The 20,801-nt window shown below is 41.4% G+C and overlaps 1 protein-coding gene across 1 annotated transcript in view; it reads right to left on the reverse strand.

Moving 5' to 3' along the window:
• LYST (lysosomal trafficking regulator) overlaps nucleotides 1-20,345 on the reverse strand; it is a 117,644-nt gene extending 97,299 nt beyond the window's left edge. The window contains 3 exon segments of the mRNA XM_014523936.2: nucleotides 1,771-1,969; nucleotides 3,971-4,058; nucleotides 20,246-20,345. Coding sequence (XP_014379422.1) covers nucleotides 1,771-1,962 — 192 coding nt within the window. The 5' untranslated portion in view covers nucleotides 1,963-1,969; nucleotides 3,971-4,058; nucleotides 20,246-20,345.
• Between the last annotated feature and the right edge of the window lie 456 nt (nucleotides 20,346-20,801).

A 20,801-nucleotide genomic window follows, 5' to 3' on the forward strand; every position in this document is an offset into this window, starting at 1 on the left:
CAGGGCAGCCATTGTGGGGGGGCTGCAGCAGCTGGCGAGGGATGGGGCCAGGTGGGGCAGCAATTGTGGGGCTGGGGTGGGGCATGTGGGCCTTGTGAGGAGAGGGATGGCCCCTGTTGGGGGGCCATAACTCATGTAGCCGTGGCTCCCCCAATAGCCAGTGCTTTAACATTGTAGATATAAATCAATAAAACATTGCCAAACTGATCGCTGGTCTCTCACTCTCTCTCTTTATAGAGGTCTTTTGTTTTAATTGTGGAGGAACATGGATTTTGGGGTATTTTACAAAGTGATTTTGGGATTTTTTATTTTATTTTTTTTAAATCAGGGATTTTTCAGTTTTCCAATAGGGAACACCAGAATTCCTGCTAGGGAGGCAAGTGGCAGGACCCTGCCTGCTCAGAGCTGGCACCTTAGACCCAGCTGGTTGTGGCTGACCTCCTGGCCAAATGGCAAGTTGCCCAGGTGGCCAGGCAGGGGGCACACATGGTAGCAGTGCCACACAGAGGCCAACCCTGCAGCCACAGACCACTAGAAGCTGGCCCAGAGGGGCAGATGCCTCATCCTGGTCTGGCAGGTATGCAGCAGCCCCCACTGCTAGACTGCTGCAGTGGGTAGATAGTGCAGGGAACTTTTCGGGCTACTTCAGCAGTCTAGCTGGCACAAGGAGTAGTGTCCCCAGGTACCGATTGGCTGGGCCCCAGAAGCTCCTGAGAGCGAGTAACCATGAGCTATTTGCTAGGGCAGCTTCTTGTACTGCTAGGGCTAGGAGAGGGCAGCTTTTTATATTGCTGGGGACAGCACAGATGCTGGCCCCGGGCTCTAGCTCCCTCTGGCTGCAGATCCAGGAGGAGCCAGGTAGGGTTATTTTGCCTCAAGTGGCACAAATTTGCTCCTCAACAAAGTACATGTCCAAGCACGTGCACTGGGGCAAAAAGCCCCAGCTCAAATTCACACCGCTTCTATTTGAGCTGTTGCAAGCGCATGTGCTTGCATGTGTGGATACACCCAGTGAGTGCAAGGCTTCTCTTTTTTTTTTTTTTTTAAGTGCCAGGAGTCTGGGCCTCATGGGGAATAGGGCCAGGCAGGGCAGTCATGGGGGCATCTCCCATAGGAGAACCTGCAGCTACCCAACTGTGTCTGCCTCTCCCCGGCCGATCTGAATCTTTTCTGAATTGATTTGGAGGCCTCAGATTTGATTTGGACCTTTTAATGCGTCTCCTGATTCGATTCAGTGGCCGAAGCTCCAAACCTGAAATCGGGCCAAATCTCTTCTCAATTGAACTGGCAACCAAAGCTTCACACAGCCCTAATGTACAGGAAGCCTGAAGGCAACTCAGCCAGAACCACATGAGTTTTCAATGTGTCACTGCAACCTAGGGCTGATCTTTTCTTAGTTATTCAGAAGAGTTGATCCCATTTGCAACCTCAAAATGCAATTCTTGAGGAAGTAATTTATCTTGCCTGTAAGATTTATCCTTCTAAAAAGTGAAAAAAATTGCTATTCTACGAAGGACAAAGTGCTGAAATATTGGTAAGATTTGTGTAATCCTTCTAACTCCATATCACACGTCTTCCACACAAGACAAGAAAAGCCCAAACAGGATATAAATCTCAAGGGGGGGGGAAATGCAAAAAAATCCTCTTAAGAGGCAGCATCCACATCCCCAGATGTTCAGTGCTTGCAAATGTAGTTTTCTATAACAGAGAAACAGCATACTAGCCAAACTAGAACAGCATATAGGATACTACAACTATGGGAATGATTACCTGATCAATAATTGAGTTGAGCATGGTAAGCAAATTAAATCCACGGCCCTGAACAAGGTATTGTCCAAGAGCTGCCATGTGAGTTTCCTCCTCCTCCTCTTCCCTGGCCTCTGCCCTCTGGACCACTGCATTGCAGAGGCGGTTGACATCTGTCAAAAATTCACGTGCCAGGGAATTACTGGCACTGCTCATGTCTGAGCTGCTAATGCAAAGGAGAAATGTACAAGTTAGTGTATTGGAAGTAACACCTTAAAATTAAGAATTCTCAGGACTTCCAACCTCATGGGATTTCTATAGGATTGAATAAAACTATTCTAACAAGCCTAAAAAACAAAAAAACCCTTCTCATTCAGAACTTTCAGCTGAGCAAAGTGATCCCATATACTGTACCAGAACTGATGAAATCTAAATATATTTCAAGGCCTTCTTGCATCTTCAAGAGTTTTTCATAAGTTATCATCACACTTATGATATTTAGGACTGTTCCCTTTAACTTGGAATCATTATGTCCAAACACCTAAAATTTACTTTAAAACTAACAAGAGTACAAAATGCCATAATTTCAGTATTTATTAACTTGAGAAACTTACAGAATTGGAGGGGCAGGAGCTTCCTTTATCCACCTCCTATTACTGCAGTGAAGTTACTTTATAATACCCACTACATTCCTCTTGCAAACATTTCTTAGATTGTAACAGTCTTGGGGCAGGCACTATCTTTGTTCTGTATTTCAGAAAACTTAGCACAATGAAATCTCAATTCATGATGAAGGCTCTTACACTAAGTAACAGAAATAATTATTAGGTAAAGTTTCTTTGTTGGAGAGCATCAGATACTGACTGTTCCAAATGAGCAGAAAGGAAGGGAAAAGAAATATGTAAGAAGACCAATAAATATATTTTCTATTGAGGAACTATATTAAGAGCGATGCATATTTACATTGGTGACAAGAGAAACATAGAAAGAAGCATAATACACAGAAACAAAGAGCATAAACAAGTCATGATGCGTCTTATAAAATTGACAAATAAGTTGACAATACGAGATCTTTAAGGAAGCACAAGGGACTCCTTATAGACTCCTTACAGGGAGAAGACAGGGTGACCAACTTTCTGTTTAAACTCCTGTTTTAAACCGGCTCAGCAACATGAATACAACACTCCCTTAATCACGTATGTCAAAAAACCTATGCTACAAAACAATTATTAAAAAAAAAAAAAAAGCATCAAATGAAAGATGCACCACTTTCATGTGACAGCTATGATCATTGTTTCTTATCACATTGAAATATATTTGTTAGTACTTTTTCATTACAGCAATAAAAATATACCTTTATAAAAAAGCATAGGCATTCATAACCCCAAGAATGCAAACATTATGCATTTGGCCAGAGGGCTACTCAACTCGGGCAAGGACACAAACAGAACGAAGGGTTGGTTTGACAACTGGCAGACATATTAAAGAGCTTTTTGGTCCTGAACTGCCAGTTGATCATCACCATCTTTTATGCCATTTGGAGCTGAAGCAACATGCTCAGACCTGCAGGATGGGTTGGGAAAGGGGAAGAAAATTTCAGACTGGGGGGGGGGGTGGAAATCAAACCCACCCTGATGCATGGTCTCCAGAAAGAAAATAAGAGGAAATATTAAAAATGGCTCAAGAAAGAGAGTGGTGAAAGAAAAACCTGGAATGAGGTTAAAAATGTGGGAGGAGAGAGAGAGCTATGCATAATATCCTGGATCGGAAGTTACTATTTTAGTAATCATTATGATCTAGCAAAGCGCTTGATTACATGCTTAGTTTCAAGCACAAGTATTTCCATTACCCAAAGTCAATCATGGAGCCCCTTTGACAACATGCATGGGCTCAGAGTTAGGAACATACTGAAGTGGGTGATGTCCTATTTGAGGTTTTCAGCCAACCACCCTAGAGCTGATGGTTTAGCTGCAATTTCCAATCTCAGCACTGAGGTTTCCTTTATAAGAGTTTTCAGTCTTTTATTTGAAAAAAAGTGGTTAGAGACAGTCCCATTCAACCTCACACATACACAAACTTAGAAGTATCACTTTAAATGTTAGTTTTTGTTTGGTTTAAAAACCAAACAACTCACACAAGTGCCTCAAACTGCTACACATCAAGGAGACAGTAAGAAATATACATTCTTCTACATATTGTTGGAATGAAGCTGGAAGTTATTTACCAGAATTCTTTTTTTGCCCCAGTATTTAGTACATTTATCTTCTCTTTGGAAGACTACTTTTTCTGGAAATAGTGCCTTAAGGTTTCACCTGTAAACACAAAGAAATAAGTATTTAAATCACAATTTGTACCAAGATATTTAAAAAAATTAGCTGCTTTTTCAAAATGGTGCATCTTTAACTTATGAAATTGACAAATTATTAAGTGTTTTAATATACTAGAGAGACATCAAATTAATAAGAACTTAGAAGTATTATATATTTATGCTGTAAGTGTAGTCTTCTATACAGTAAGATTACCAAATCTATCATAAAGGGTCTATTTAGTTGTAAATTTGTGTTTTAATTGTTGTATTAACCAAGGATAACGCGCTACTTTGAAAAAGAAAAAGAAACAGAGCTGAAATACAACTTGAAAACCCCAATTAAAACCAATTTTAAAATCAGAGGCTTTACACTTAATACTTTAGACTGTTCCGCTCTGAATCTAGCATTGCATGTCTGTTGAAAAAAAACTGAAAGTACAGCATGACCACTATTTGCATACATGCACATACTACTTATGAGCATTAGCACCAGGACCAGTGCAGAATAGGTATTAGCAGCCATTGAGCATGCAGAAAGGTATTAATGCTCAAGAAGTATATGCATTCACAAAACTAATCTTTTTTTTTTTTTTTAGTGTAAGTGACAGCTAGCTATGTGGCTATGGGGGAATTATGTATGGGATACAATGGGGGAACCATGCACGTGATATAAATGGAATTAAAGGCTTCTGACACCATTGCCCACACCATCCTCATAAGTAAAGGCCTACTCAATTCGCAATTTTGTGGAAACTGGGCAATGTCTTCGAAATCCACAAAAAACCCCCAAAACACCTTAAAAAATGCTGGCTCCTCAGTGGAAGCCAGCAGTTCTCATGGCTGCACAGCCCACTTGGGCAGGGCTGAAGTGGGGGAGGGGAGCAAAGGGGCAGGCAGAAAGGGAAGATGCTGGCACAAAGGGAAGCAGCCAAGATGGCTGCCAACCCTGCCCCTCACCACTGAAACCTGCCTGTTGTGCAGCCCTGCCCCTCTCTACCAATCAGCACCGAGGGGTGGGTCTGCATGATGGACAGCCCTCTCAGCCAATCCGCAGAAGGGTGGAGCCATTGCGCTCTTTCCCCCCCCCCGCCGAGACATGGTGAATGGGGCCCGCCACAATAAGCCCATAAAATTGGCAGCCTGCCTTGTTGATTTGAGTAAGTCCCTACTCATAAGAAAAACCTGTCTGGGAGTTTATCAGATATTTTAAAGCAGTGGCGGGCAAACTCTGGCCTACCAGGACATTCTATCCAGCCCACAGGGCCCCTAAAAAACATTTAGAAAATTAATGTTTATCTGCTCTTGCCTGCCTGTCAACAATGACAGGAGCCACAGGCAGTAGGACCCAGGGGAAGCCAGCAGCAGGACCCAGCAGCAAGGCCTGCCCCTTCCTGCTCCCCCCCCCCCAACCAGAAGCCAGAGACTTCTGGCCTGGGAAACCTGGGGCTGTTTCATTTCCGTCTGCCCAAGAGGGAAACTCAGATAACAGCTGGGGGGAGGCAGGGGAGGATTGTGGGCAATTGCCCTAGTCCTTGGGCCCGGGCTGGGCTGGCTCCTGCTGAGTCCTGCGGTTGCAACCATGCAGCCAAGAACCACATGGTGCTGGAGCATGGTGGCAGCAGGCAGGAAAGTGGAGAAAGTAGTGGCAGGCAGAGGAGTGGCAGTGAGCAGGTGTGCGCAGTGACAGCTGAGCAGGAGTGCGGGGCCCACACTGGTGTCCTGGGGCCAATGTCAGTGGGGGTCCAGGGCAGGGCGGCAGGAGCGTAGGGCCCGGGCTGGCAGGGGCTCTGAAGCTGGGCCAGGTTGTGTCAGCATGGAGAAAAGGGGAGCTAACCCAATTCCAGAGACCCTGCCAGCCTGGGCCCTGCACTCCTGGTGCCGGCCCCGCACTCTTGTCCAGCTGTCACTGCACTCCTGCTCACTGCCACTTCCTTGCTTTCTGGCCCTGCTCTAGCACCATGTGGCTCCTAGCTGCATTGCCAGAATGCAGGAGCACGGGGCCCATGGCAGTACCCTGGGGCCAGGAGCTCGGGGGGGGGGGAGGGGGGAAAAGGTGTGCATGTCTGTGCAATAAGGGAAGGGGAGAGACAGACCGAGAGAACAATGAGGGAAGGACAGTGTGTGCGCGCGCATACAGAGAGGGAGAGGTCATAGGGCGAGTCCTATACACACACCCCACCATACACATTCACCCACACCCCACCTTGCACTGCCATATGTGCAGAGCCCTACACCCCCTCACACACCCCAGCTACCCTCCCCACCCACACACAGCCCACCACAAACCCAATACCCACCCAACACCCCACATATCCACACACATACTCCCTCACCCCACACCTATCCTCCCTCAGACCTCACATACCCACACAAACGTATACCCCCCCCACAATATACAAGAGTAAGACTTCATTTTAAGCTATTGTGCAATCGCCTCTATGTACACTACAGAAATGCATGTAAATCAGGATAAAAACATTTTTAAAACCAAATTAATGTTGTAGATGTTCAATTTTTAGAATATAATTTGGTATTTTTCTGGTTCCAAGATGGCAAAACTCGTTGCTGAAAGAAGTACTTTCAGGGGCAAAGGGGAGGACTTATATCAGGGAACCACGTGGCCTCGGTTGGTGGTTGGCAAAGGTCAGAGTGTAGGAGGTGGGACTTCCGGTCACAAGATGGCAACCAGGGGGTGGGGGTACCCTTGCAGCCCTCAACAGGTTTGCCGAAACTTGGTAAGCGGCCCTCCAGTTAAAATAATTGCCCGCCCCTGTTTTAGAGGATGAGATTAGGATTCAAAAAGGCCTTGATAAATTGATAAAAATGGTATGACAAAAAGAAATTCAGTAATGCAAATACAAAATTCTACATGAAATGGAAAAACAATTGGCTGGACTGCAGTATCACAGAAAAAGACCTAGACCTGATCACAAGCTAAACAGCTGTGAAGAAAAACAAACAAGCACTGTTTACCAAGATGTATCAGCTAGTGTCATACGCAAGTCATGAGACGATATGGATCCATTGTAATGGAGTTAAAATGCGACAAGGAAGATTTAAGTTGGATATTAAAAAAAAACAACTTTCTATATGGGTGGTTAAGCATTAGAACACATTATGTCCATTCCATAGGTTGGAAACTTGAGTGAAAGTTAGAAAAATGTTGCTTGGCATGGTTGAGACAGTGATAACTCTGCTTGAAACAGGGAGCTGAACTAGTTGTCCTTGCAACCGTGAGGGTCCCACCTGCCTCACCCTATAATTCTATGATGAAGGGGCCCAAATCCAGAACAGGAATTCAAGAATTTAAAAGAGGACAATCAAAATCAAATCATTGCCTTGCTTAAAAGCATACTAATTCATAGACAAGCATAAAGTACAAAAATACAGCCTTTTCTCTGTGAAGGTAGCACAAAAGTGGCTGAGGAAAGGAATCCAACTTGCTCATAGAGCAACTAAGACTGTTGTAAGAAAAAGCTTGCAAAAAGAGCCCAAGGACCATGCTGAAGCGCCAGCTCTGCACTCCCAGGTGTCACTCACATCTGGCAGTCCTGTCAAGTCTTCTTGTTGCAGGTCATCACTGCACCCTGGCTGGTTGCACTCAGACTTTGAACACTACTGTGGCCTCAATGCATGGGCTCCCACATTGCACCCAGTGGTGAATTTGAACAAGAAACGAGAAAATAAAGAAAACCGTGGTACTGACCGATGGGAAAAGTGCAAACATGACAATGGCCCCAGATCCCAAATCTACTTAAAAAAAAAAAAAAAAAAAAAATCAAGCCTCCAGTTGTGCTAAAACATCTCCACAAAGGCTCCACACTCAACATACTTCCAATATGCCCTATGCCTGCTAAGCTTGGGCAGCTCCCTTTGCAACCCCTATTAGTACTTGAAATAGTAACTCAATTTGAGAAACATCACACAAGGAACAATGCAAGTCTTGAACATTATGAGTATCATTTGTTGGGTTATAGTGTAGCACCACATACCACTAGTTACAAATTTTAAAGAATGTCAACTAAGTCAAAACATTTAACCAATTTTGCAACTCCCTTAGACAAAAATATTCTGGAGTAAAAGAGAGAAAGCGAAAGAAAGACGCAGGCAGTTCCAAAGGTCTTAAACTAAGTTTCTCAGGAATCAGGATTTGATCTTAAAAAAGACTAAAAATTCACAACCATTCTTTCATGCCAGCTGAACAGTGTGGGCAGCTTGGGTTTTATAGTGTAGTAGTGGTCTGTCACAGAAAGCAACAATACACAAACCCTTCCTTGAAAAAACTTCCAGTCTTCAAGATTCCTGTATTTCATTGCATTGTTAAACGTCGATTCCTTAAAACACAGATGATATGCATTATAAAGTTTTTTGCAACCTCTAGCATTGTAGTCAAATCAGTGCAAAGCTATTGGTACAATGCCATCTGTCACTATACTTTGACACTCCCAATTCAAACTGCATAATCCTATGTGAGTCTTACTTCCTCACAAATTTATATGAAGGCAGATTTTTTGGGAGGATCCCTTCTAAAGTGTTTACTTAGTCTTAGCATTTTTCCTACAGGTGTTCGTTCCTCATGTTTACAAGTTTCTATGCTGTTAGATGCATTTAGACAAGTGCTTACTTCCTCCTCCTCCTCACTAGTTTTACCTTTTTCCTGGAACACATTAAACTCATATACACTACAATATAAAATTAAAAATAAAGCTGCAAGGGAAAACCCATCTTAAACAACAGCAAGAACAGAGAAATAGTAGCTAAGTAGTTTTCTGTAAAAACTCTTTCCTCTTGTTTTCTTAGCCTGCCAGTTTAGGTTGGAGTGGTGCTGTAGCCATGATAGTCCAGGCAATGTAAGAGAGATAACAGTTTATTCAAAAACTTGTCTGACTTCTCTTGCAACTATCTCTTATTGGACCAACCGTGTATCACAAAAAAACCCTTGAAAGAGAGAAAAAGTATTTAAGACAAACAGTTACCAGTTTATCCCAGTAGTTTACCCCAGTGACACTGTAGTGTTAGCACGTTTGAATCCTATATGATGCATGCTAACCCAAACATACTTCATGTTGTAGATTGCTCGTCTCTTTCTCTTCCTGTTGCAGATTGTGGCACAATGATATTATCTCCTCCACAGATATGAAACTTCCTCTTATACTGAGGAAAGCAAACTAGTGTATTTACCCAAATCCCAGACAACTTTGAATTTAAGATGACCACCCAATAATTAGATATTATACACAGAAAATTTAGAAATGTTATCATTTTCCACATAGAGACTCTAATTATTGGAGGGCTGTCTTAAATTGTCCCGTCCCCACCTCGCTGCAGCAGGCAAAGCAGTTGCATTCAGGAAAGCAAGCAGCCTAGGGGAATAGGCAGCCTGACCCCTACCCTTGCTGACCCTGCCCCCACAACTTGTTCCTCCTACCACTGCACCTCCCTCAGTGCCTGTGCTCCTTGCACCTACCCCACTTCCACCTGCTCCTCCACTAGTTCCCGCCCCCCACACTGACTGCTCCCTGCTTTTTCTCCAACCTGCTGCCTACACTCCACCTTCACTGCCACACCTCCAACATGGTGCCAGCTCCAGCCCAGGACACAGAGCACATGCTGGTGCCAGACCACACCCAGCTGGGAGCAGTGGCAGTTCCAGCCCCAGGACTGGGCTGGAGCCAGAGCCGAGACTGGGGCTGCTATCATGGCCGCTGCTGCTTCTGGGCCAGCCAGGGACTAGAGCCCCAAGTGAAGGTAAGAGGTAATATGAGGAGCGCAGAGGTAGATGGCAAGCAGAAAGTGGTGCAGAGCAGAAGCAGTGACAGGAGCGGGGTGGGCCCCAGATGTGGCAGAGGCAGCCGGGGGCAAGTAGCAGCTGCAGCTTTGACCCCAGGCCTGGGTCAGGGCCAGAGCTGGAACCACCACTTGTTCCCTGCCTTGCAGTCAATTCCATAAGACAAGGGTACTGGGCCATGAAGGGGTGCCTTCCAGACTGGAAGCGACTGGCATACTGTGGATGGGCAGCCAACCCTTTTTCATACTGACTATAAAAAAGGGTTGGCTGCCAGCCCGCAGTATGCCAGTCATTGCTGGTCCATGGCCACTTCTGGTCTGCAGCATAAAAAGGTTGGGAATCGCTGCCATAAGGGGCTTCCCCTTCCCCTCACACTGAAAGGGGCGATGAGGACATCTCCTCTTGCATTTAAGTAAATATAGTCCTAGGATTAAGAAAAAATATGACCTGTATCACAGCATATTTTGCTTTGTTTAAAAGAGTTTTGTAAGGCCCCATAATATTTAAGATACACAGATGACATGGAAGTTGATGCTCTATAAAACATTTGTTTTACATGTCAAAATTTGGTGTTAGAGTCTGTTTACCACATAGCATGGTTATTATTTTAGGCAGGAAGCACCTACACATTATTAAATAAAGTCACAAAAGCAGAGAATGGAGCACACTGGAATTATAGCTCCTCATGCCCCAATGGCATGTATTATTAAGGCTTTAGGTCAATTAAAGGTCTTGGAAAGTACAGGTTTTTTTGGGGGAGGGCTGTTTTTTAAAACTGTTGGCATTTTGGGGTTTTACATTCAAAGATCTGGCTTCTCAATATACCCAAGAGATAAAATCTCCACCTTTGAAAACCTCTGTTTGCTTCCTTCAAATGAACAGCCTGGGGGGTGGGGAATCTAATTTAAAGTTACACAGCCAAGTCAATTCCCTTTACCTAATAGTTTTTCCCTCCCATCTCCTATTACTTTGTAAGAGCTCAAAACTTTTTTTTTCTTTCTTTCTTTCTTTTAAGTAGTTTCAAAGAAGTTTATGCCATTTCGATAAAGTTACAAAATGATGACTTTGAAACCAGGAAGAGAATTTAACTTTTTACATACTTTAAGAAGCAGAGTTTTTGCAAGAGGCAACAATTTTACTCATATATGGAATATGAAAGCTATCTGTACACCATATCTTGTTCCACTGCTTGCAGCCATTCATTCTCCTTTATCTAGTTTTTGCTGTCCAGCTGATGCAGTTAAGAAAAACCCGCTGCACCCATTCTCACATTACGTTTTTACAGCACATACTTCACTAATGTCAGAACTTGGTCTTCCATCACTCCTTTATGTGCTATGGAAGTTTTGAAAGATGGACAAGACGGATTGTCTTGAACAAGAGAGTTGTGCAAAGATTTATACTAGTAATGAAATACCTCTCCAGCAATGATAATTTTTACTACATTTTGATAAACCAATTTCTTGTACCTTTAGACGTCAGATCTTCCAAAAAGTAGTGAAATTAGATTGGATAGTGCAGTTGTTTAATGTTTAAAGGCAAGAGAATAGCAATCATGTTTAACTCAGATTTTTTTTTAGCTTTTCATATTCTTGGCACAAAACCAAGTGAAGCCACCTTTCTTCAGAACGGTCTTTAAAGGTAACTGAACTCAGCTCAACTAGAAAAGATCCATTATTTTGGAGCTGAGACTTGTCATCTAGGACCAGAGGATTATAGAAGTCAAGATTTCTCATCTGGGGATAAGGAATTGCCAGGAACAGGGGGACTCTGGCATAAAATCCCTAGATTAAAAAAGGGAGACAGAGCTACAGGGAGTAGATGGGTCCTGGTAGGGGACCCATGAGCAGGACAGAACTCTTAAACGTAAGTAAGTGTCCAGTGAAACAGAAATGTTTAGTAATTGTCAAAACACCCGCAATTGAGAAGAGGGCACCGGGAAAATTAAGGTGAAGCCTGGAGAATGGGGCCCAAACTAGATGCTAGGAAGAAGGGACAACCCATTAGCCTACAGACCTCTATGACCATAATGCCACTTTGCAGGGAGACAGACGATGCAGCTCACTTTTGAAAAGGAGCTTTTAATTTTTCAATGTTGACTTATTCTATCAAAAAGATTTCTGTGCCCAGGTACTTACCCCACTGTTATCCACACATGTGCCTTCTAAATAACCAACATTAATAACTTCATTGGGCTTTGCTTACGTTGCAATAAATAATGGTTCTATAATGCAAGGTATTTTAAATAAAAATACCAGAGTTTAAACTGACATTTCCATCATTTTCTGGGATCTTGTCTTACGTGACTCACAAGCACCTACCTATATGTTACTGACAAAGATCAAACTACTCCACTAGACACCTGTAGATTGAGCACCTGAGTAAAATATAATCATGCTCTCAGTTCACAAGGCTCAGCACCAAAAGCACCAAAATCTAAAAGCATGCAGGGGCCCGGTGAGCTTCTTAACTGGCAGTAAAATCTTTGTATTCTCTCAAGCCCACTTACTGCAGGTTTAGTGAACTGCCACTCTTAACGTCTCTCATTATATTCTCTCTCCCTTGTACATACTTCAATAAAGTGCAATTATTATATAATTGGGCATCAAGAGTTAACACCCACTGAAATGTATGCTGTAGGGCCCAGTTCTTATGAAACTAATTGTTTTCAGACATCACCATGCCAGTTCATCTCAAATATCTAGAGATTATCTCTATAAAAGCTAGAGATTCTTTAAATAAAAGCTTAGATCCTGAAAAACAAGAGAGCAACTTGAAGTGCTAATACTCCATGTGTACCTGAACAGTGTTGCGCCTAACCTAAACTAACTGCAAACTGCAGTGAAATGTGCAGGGAAGAAAAACAGCTACGTTTGCTTCAATATCCCAAATATTAAAATTAATAAACAAAAACAGTATTTTAAAATATCTAGTAATTGATAAAATACAGAACCAGAGTGAAATGAAAAAATTAAATCTATATTAAAAGAAACAAAAGACATCAAGTTCCTAGCTAATTTTAGGGCAAGTCTATAATGTGATGATTTGCAGAGAAACACTTCAGGCCAAAATAGAGGGTGTTGGTCTTAATTAACAAGATGTCCTCCTTATTACAGATTAAAGAAGTTGAGAACCACTGCATTAAAGTAGAGGCCCCTCCTGAAAGACTCAAGGCACAGCTGGGAAAATGCCAGCTCTAAGTTTTCTATTGGTTTTTTTGACTAAAGAGATACAATAAAGTAATTCTTCTGTTGCAAAGTATTCAGAAGACAACAAGTCAAAATGGTTTTGGCTGCTTACAGACATGAAAAAGACCCACGAAAACGAAAACAGTGTTTTACCGGAAGAGGAAGCGCCTCAGTTTGACCCAGCTCACCCAGCACCTGCATAGATTGGGTGCTTCAACAGGGCCTTTATCTAACACAGAATTAAATTGATTTAGGTATCTAATAGATTAAATCAGCTCTTAGATAAAAGCACCAAAAAGCCCTGCTGAAGTGCACGATCTATACAGATGTTGGGCAAGCCAGGGCGCTGGGGGGTTTTTCCACATCTATAAGCAGTCTTTGGCATTAAGGATTCCTCTTTGAAATCTCTGTATTTATCTTGTGAATCATATTTGTACAACTAACAGTGCTTATACTGTATGGCACCCCACAACATCCTTGAAAGGAGCTCAAGGAGAAGGCCTGTCACCAAAATCTGGACTACAACAATCTTGAGATGCGTTAAAAACTCCATCTACCTTTGTTTTCTAAGGACAGAGAGAGACCAGAATAAAACTAAGCAAGCACTAAGGTCTGGTACCATTCACATTGATACTGTATAGCCATATTTTGACTTTGGGGAAAAACCTATGCTAAAAAACAAACCCTCTCCTAACCAGAGTAAATGGATGATAACATGAAGACCTACATAGACAAGAATACGCTGCGCTCTGCTGATACAGGGACTCGCGTAACAAGCGTTCGACGTCCCATACACCAAAACATTTCTTTTACAATTCAGGATGCACATTAGTACTGAAATGCACACAGGGATGTGTGTTATTTTGTACAGCACGTGGATCCTTCTTAAAAATAAGACTCACCCTCCAACTATATTATATAATGTTTTCTTCAGTACAAGCATAAGAACAAATGTAGATGTGCAAATGCTTAAAACCTGCGCATATCAAAGTAAAAGTTTCACTGAACTACTAAGATCACAAAAGTCCAAAATAGTTAAGTAACATTTAGGCAAGCGTAATGGTTACTTCAATAGAATAATAATTAAAAAAAAAAAATCAAATGCAACTGCCTAGCCATTTGTAAATTTTTTTCATGCTAGCAATAGACATTTTAAAGTTATTTAAATTGCTTGTTAGAGAGCAAGAATAATGTTATAGGCAAGGCACTGGACTAGAACTCATGACCTCTGTAAAAATCTTGGCTCCGGCACTGATATCTAAAAATCACAGTGGACAAGTTGCTTGCTTTGTGCTTCGTTACTTTATCTATAAAGCATATGAATACGTCTGTCTTACTTAATATAGTTCAGAATCTACAGTCTAAGTACAGGGCCTAAAAAGATGGAATGCCATTCTCAGACAGGACTTTTAGATGCCATGTAGAATCACCATAAATTAAATAGAACTAAAGCTGCCCCTCTTTGAAATAGCAGACAAAAAAAACTCTGACAATCATACTATATCATGTTACAGAAGCCTATTGCCAAAAGGGTTAATTCTAATAAAATAATCAAATTTAAACTTCAGTGCTTGCTGCAAAACAACTGTTCGTAAGAAATGGTATAAAATTTTACTTGGAATCAGTGAACTGTAGCAAACAACACAAGTTTACCATACTTTGTTTGGTGTGAAAGATATCAGTATTAGATAAAAGACTCTGGCCTGACAAGACTGTGTGTATTAATAAGCTGCCTGAAATAAGCAAGCAGCCCTGTGGTCAGACTTATACAGTATGCATGAAAGAGAGTGTGTGTAAGAACACTAGTTTCCTATAGCTCATTATGTACTTACTTTCAATAAGAGTGACGAGCAGTTTTTTTAAGGAGAATCATTGTACTAAAAAACAAAAACAAAAAAACCCCCAAAACAAAAAACCAACTGTCCAGGTGTCTTATTGTACCAGACTGGTTACAAATCAAGCTCTGAAGAGACAGCAGAATGAGCACAACAGGAATTAAATTTACAGGTCAGTCTAGACAACCCAGACAATTGTATGTCTATGAATAGCTCCCAGTTTTTGGACAGTTTTAGTAAACATACAATTTACTCTCAAGTTCAAAAGATGTCATGCAGTTTTCTAGAGTACGAACATTCACAAATCAACCAGCAGTTCTTAAAGCAGAAAAACAAAAACTTTTGAACTTAGATCCAAAGATATATGTAGATCAATCCTTGTAACAAACAGGAAAACAACCAAGTACCATATAGTGGATGTGCATACAGTCAGAGCAGAAGGATACTGCAATTGCAACAAACATCAAGATTATTTAAATTAACATTATGAAAAATAATAATCTGGTACAGTACTGTGCAACTATACCTGGACTCAATTTCAAAACAAGAATAAAAGCAGTAACGATTAAAGAGGAAAAATATGAATGCACATGAAAATGAATCATCACTGGCTGGCAAATCCTAGTTTTCTTGAATACTGTACTAGGAAAAAAACTAATCTAGCACAGCCAGGAACCCCAGACTGGAAATTTGGCAGTTACAAAATGATACTACTTCACATTCAGCAAAGCTGAAACCACAGCAAAAATACTGTCACTTCCAAAGGTGCAGTTTACAAGGTGTATACTTGTTATAATGTCTGAGTGGGGATTGAGGCAGCTTCATTAGCCTTTAAAAAATAAAAACCAAAAAATGTTCCTCCTTTGTACTACTCTTTTGCTATATGTAGAGATTCAAGCTAGGGGTAAGAGCCTTTTGATATTTTTCAAAATGGATAAGTCCGTGGCAATCAGCAATTCGATGAGAACTATGCATCTCCATCCAATTCAATGCCTCATCTTGCAATTACAAGTTAATCAGTCAATGATATGGTTTTTAAGAAGTTATAATTCATACCTGCCAAGAGCTGAATAATGCCTTGGATTTGAAAAAATAGGCTCAGATCTTCAGTTTCAGGGAATGTCCACTGACAGGAAGCTTAAGGCTGCAATAACGTGGCTCCAACAGAATATGGAAAAGGTTCCTTTAGCACAGCTACAATCCTCTTTGACAGTCCTGAGTTATATCTAGAGATGCTGCTATGCTGTATACAAAAATTCAAGTCATATGCCATACAGCACAACAGATCTGAAGTTTCTGTATCTTCTCTCTCAAAAATGGAAGGCATCGGAAGAAAAGATTTTTTTTTTTTTAAATCTCATCACGCATTATGGGAAGTTTGTGTAAAAGGTCATCTTTTCACAAACTGCCTGCTCCTTGGACTATGCAGTCTCTATACTTGTAAAGAGGACAAATAGTAACTTGTGCATATCACTTTTATTTTTTAATTGTTCTAAATGTAGTTTCTCTGCATACTTGTACATCTGTGCTTAACCAAATGGACATAAAACTTTCCCCAGAAAGTCTAGTTAACAAATTTTGAAAGACAGAATCCAATTCCCATGGCTTATTCTGAACTACAAAATAGTTTTTCCTATGTTATGTTCTTCCCAAGAAAAACAACCATTTACAAAGTTTCTTCAAAATATTCAAATAGGTAAACGCAACTATGATTCAAAGACATACTGTTCTTTAACTGACCTGCAACTCAAACATAGAGATTGAACAAAACATTGTTTCAGATAGTTTACAAGAACATCATGTGCACATAATGTGAATAAACCCACATGACTGTACTGCTGTGATACATGCTCACGCTTCCTTGTGTTAGATGACCAGCCACGTTGAAAGCTCAGTCACACTAGTGGCAACTCGTCCTGTTCACTTTCTAATGTTTTCCCCTTCAGTCATGTGACATTTGAAAGCTAGATTGTAAACTCTACGGGGTACAGTCCTTAGCTTTCTATGCCTTCTTTAAAACGCCCAGCCTGCTTCTGGACACAAACATAACTATTATAAATACTATTGTAAAAATATCATTTAAGGGAATGCTATAATGACATCACTAAGGTTGCTTCAATTAGTTGCTGTGCTGCTTCAGAATAGTTAACATAGTGGCCAACCATAACAAGAAGCCTTCTGTCCTGTTCAGAGAAGAGGAAAGCATGTGCTCTCAGACCTATTGATTATGAAAATGGTAATTACTAGTGAACAGTCTTAATGATGTACTAAATAAGATTTAGAGGTCAAACAACAATATGTATACCTCATTTAATCTGAAGGTTAACTATTTTATTCCAGGCCATAGAAGGAGAACCATAACCTCTTAACAAATGCATGATGAAAGTTAGACGGCTCCGAAACGAGGAGAAAATTACCTTTAGTACCATATTAAAACCAGAGTGCTGACAGAGATCTGCGTATTTCTTTGCTCAACTTCTAGCCACAGGATATCACAGTGAGAGGCTGACTGCGTTAACACACAGGCATAGTTACTCATGTTAGTAATATGAAAATCTCCCTAGTCTTCCACTTATGTGAACATAGCCAATGAGGGCAAATGGCAAGATACGAATTTAAAAGTATCAGAAGACAACTTCAGTGAGGGACAGATGGTACAAAAGCTTGCAACTACTGACAAATGTTCCAGAGAAAGAGGGTATGCAAGTTTGGTCAGAACTAGTGTTTTCTAAACAGGATATATACACAAGCAGCTGACAAAAAAAAAAAAAAAAAAAAAAAAAAAAAAAAAAAAAAAAAAAGGTACCTTTAAAAAGAAAACTGAGGGACAAAGAGGTACTTGTGGTAGTAAAGGTTTAGAAATGGGAAAGCGCAAGTTCTCGTTATTTCCCACACGGGCCCAAATTAGAACAGAAAAAAAGTGAAGTACACTACACAACTGAAAAAGATTGAAGTCTTTTTTTTATCCTAATGCACAGAAGCATACGCTTGGAAGAGGATGCGAAAGTGTTTGGGTCTTTATCTCACATAGATCAGAGTGACTTGTTAAACTGGAGAGGACCCAAAAGACAAACTAATTTTGCCACATCCTCAAATAAGCATTCAATTTTATCTTAATTTGCTCTGCACTAAAACAGAAGACCCTGACCACATCAATATTCACTGCAAAGAAAAGTCATGTTATAACAACCTCTGCTGTCCCCGACTCTAGTCCCATCCATGCAGAAAAACCCTTACCTGGAGCATTAGCATGATATCTACTGTGTCTCAGCTTTAGTTTTTTGGTTAGATTGTCTGGTAACATTTGCTTTTATTTCACATGCTACTTTTCAGGAGTGTTTTGTAACTGGAAGTCCAATTATAAAAATAAGAATTAAGAAGTGCTATTTCTCCTTTGTGCTTCAATTTGTGATTTTTTAAAATTGATATCCAGGCATTTTTTCTAGTTAATATAACTATGTGCAACTTTTTTATCCCATGATCTGTATTCTAGCTTCACTGAAGCAAAATATTGTGTTAGCGCTTATTAGCACGCAAGTTATAACTGTATTTACTCAATTCAAAGATGAGGTTCCCCCACATTTAACATGGAAAACCCCTCCCCCCCATAAAAACCAAAGAAAGAAACCCCACAGATATTGTGGCCTACCCCTTCTCCTCTGCTGCCTCTGCACTCCCTGCCTCTCCTCCCTGCAATCTCAGCACTGCTTTCCCCCGCCCCATCTCCATCCCAATCTGCAGCCTCTGCCCCTGTCCCTCTCCCCTGACACTTATTCCAACAGTGGCAGGCTCTGACCCTGCTCCAGCCTGGGGCCTGAAGCACAGCCCCAGCTTGGCCCTGTATAAAGCACTGACAGCTCCAGGCACAAAGGAGGCAAGTAGGGAGGGGTCAAGCTGCCTGCACCCCATAGCACCTACCTGCTACCACCTGCACCCCTACCGCTTCTCGCCCACTGGTCCCCATAACGCCTACCCTACCGCCTGCCCCCCTACCATTGCTCTCCCTCCCTGCTACAGTCATGGTAGGGACGAATTTAAGACAATTCTCCAATTCTGAGAATTAAGTTTATAAATTTTCCATGTGTAGACTCTAATGACTGGGGAGTTGTCTTAAAGCCAGGGTCATTTTGCATTTGGGAAAATATGGTAAGTAGTTACTATAGGTACAATGCTTTGAAATAACTATTTTTCCTACTAGAAACCCAGATCTTCCAGGCTAGAGGGTCTTGCTCTTCTAATCAGGGTCCTATAAAAAAAAATCACCAAATTTGGGGCCAGGAAGAAATTTTTCCCCTTACAAGATGCAATGTTGATTTTTTTTTTTTTGCCTCCTCTGTAGTATAGAACAAAGTCCTTTTCCTGAGAGTTTCGGGTATATATTGACTACTTCCTTGCCACTGCAGTGGCAGGACATTGGCAATATCCAAACCTCTCCTGCTTTTATGCTGGTATGCCATAGGGTAGTGAAGCTTAACCTTTTTGCGTAGGGAACCAGGTGCTTGCGACTTAAGTGCACCATGGGACTCCCCTACAGTGGGGGAAAAGAGAGGTGGTGGCTGCCAATGTCAGAGGGAGAGGAACCTGGGCACTGAATTCTATTTCTTTGGATCACCAGCTTATTGGCAGGTGCCAAATTTTTGTTGTTGTCGCTGCTGCTGAAGAAGTCAAGATGGCTCCCCACCCTGAATCTTATTAAGAACCAGAACACATTCATCCCCTTATTGCCACCCTGAAACATGTCAGATGTCAACAAAATTACATTAAGATTTATTCCCTTCTACGCAAAGATAACATAGTAGACATGCACCAAATTAAACGCAAGTTTAAAAAACAAAACAAAAAAGGAAATGTGTTGTCCAGTAGTCTTTGAGAGGTAGAGAAGACATACCGTAAATGTTCATGTTTCCATACTTCCTTCTAATCATTCAGAAAATGTTTTAAGAAGGATCTGTCCCTACTCAAAGATGGGCTACTTAGCGCCTGCTGCCAAAAACCCCAACCCTTGTTCTTAGCTGTTTACCCATCCTATATTTTCGTAAGATGCTCATTCTAGCTGTGACAACAAGTCCCTTAGAAACAAAGTACTTTTGAACTTAAAAACAAACAAACAAACCCACCCAAATAAAATCCTATTCTGGATCTAGACACTTAATTGAGAGACAGAGAGAAAGATAGATAGAAACTTTTGACTTTTTAAGCCTTCAATATAAAAATATTAAAAATAATATAAAAGGTGAAAGTGCAACACTGTGTGGCCCTTCCAGTTGAGCATGACACGCTTGTCAGTAATAAAATTACTAATATCACCAGAAACAGAACTCCCCTCCCCACAGTGCCCTTCATGGGGTTATACATTTAGGACTGGCTGTCCATTTTCTACCTTGTAAAGCATCCCCTCGATCGCTCAGCACAACACAAACTGGTCCACATTTTGTTGCAGTGTGAAGTGACCAAGCTCAATTGAGATCCATTTCTTGGTCTAGGAGTGTAAGGGGAGAAAGACACAGCCAAAAGCTAAGTCTATACTGTATTTGCCAGTAATCTACTTAAACCAAAAAAAGGTGGTGGGGGTGGGAACAATTCAATGGTGAAAGTTATTTGCAGAGCATGTTGCAAAGTTCATAAAGTCAAGCTACTTTGGACCAAAGAAAGAAGAAAATTCCAAAGCTCTCTCAGATTTTCTAGTCAGCAGCTTTCTATGATATACCAAGGAAGCATGAGCTTCAGGGTGTTTGCCGATCTCAATACCATGGTAAAGAACTAGAGGCAGTCTGACAAGGAGGCGAGGCTCTGAGCATCTGGGACACAACTGTACAGTCTTGTTGCAGAGCCTGAGCCCACTGCTAAGAAACAGGAGAGAGGAAACAGACATGGCTTTGGGGTTTTGTAGGTCACTACCAGCAAGCTAAACTCTACACAGAAAAGTCATTGAATGC

Source organism: Alligator sinensis, unplaced genomic scaffold (assembly GCF_000455745.1).
Source record: "Alligator sinensis unplaced genomic scaffold, ASM45574v1 scaffold93_2, whole genome shotgun sequence".
NCBI classification, from domain to species: domain Eukaryota; kingdom Metazoa; phylum Chordata; order Crocodylia; family Alligatoridae; genus Alligator; species Alligator sinensis.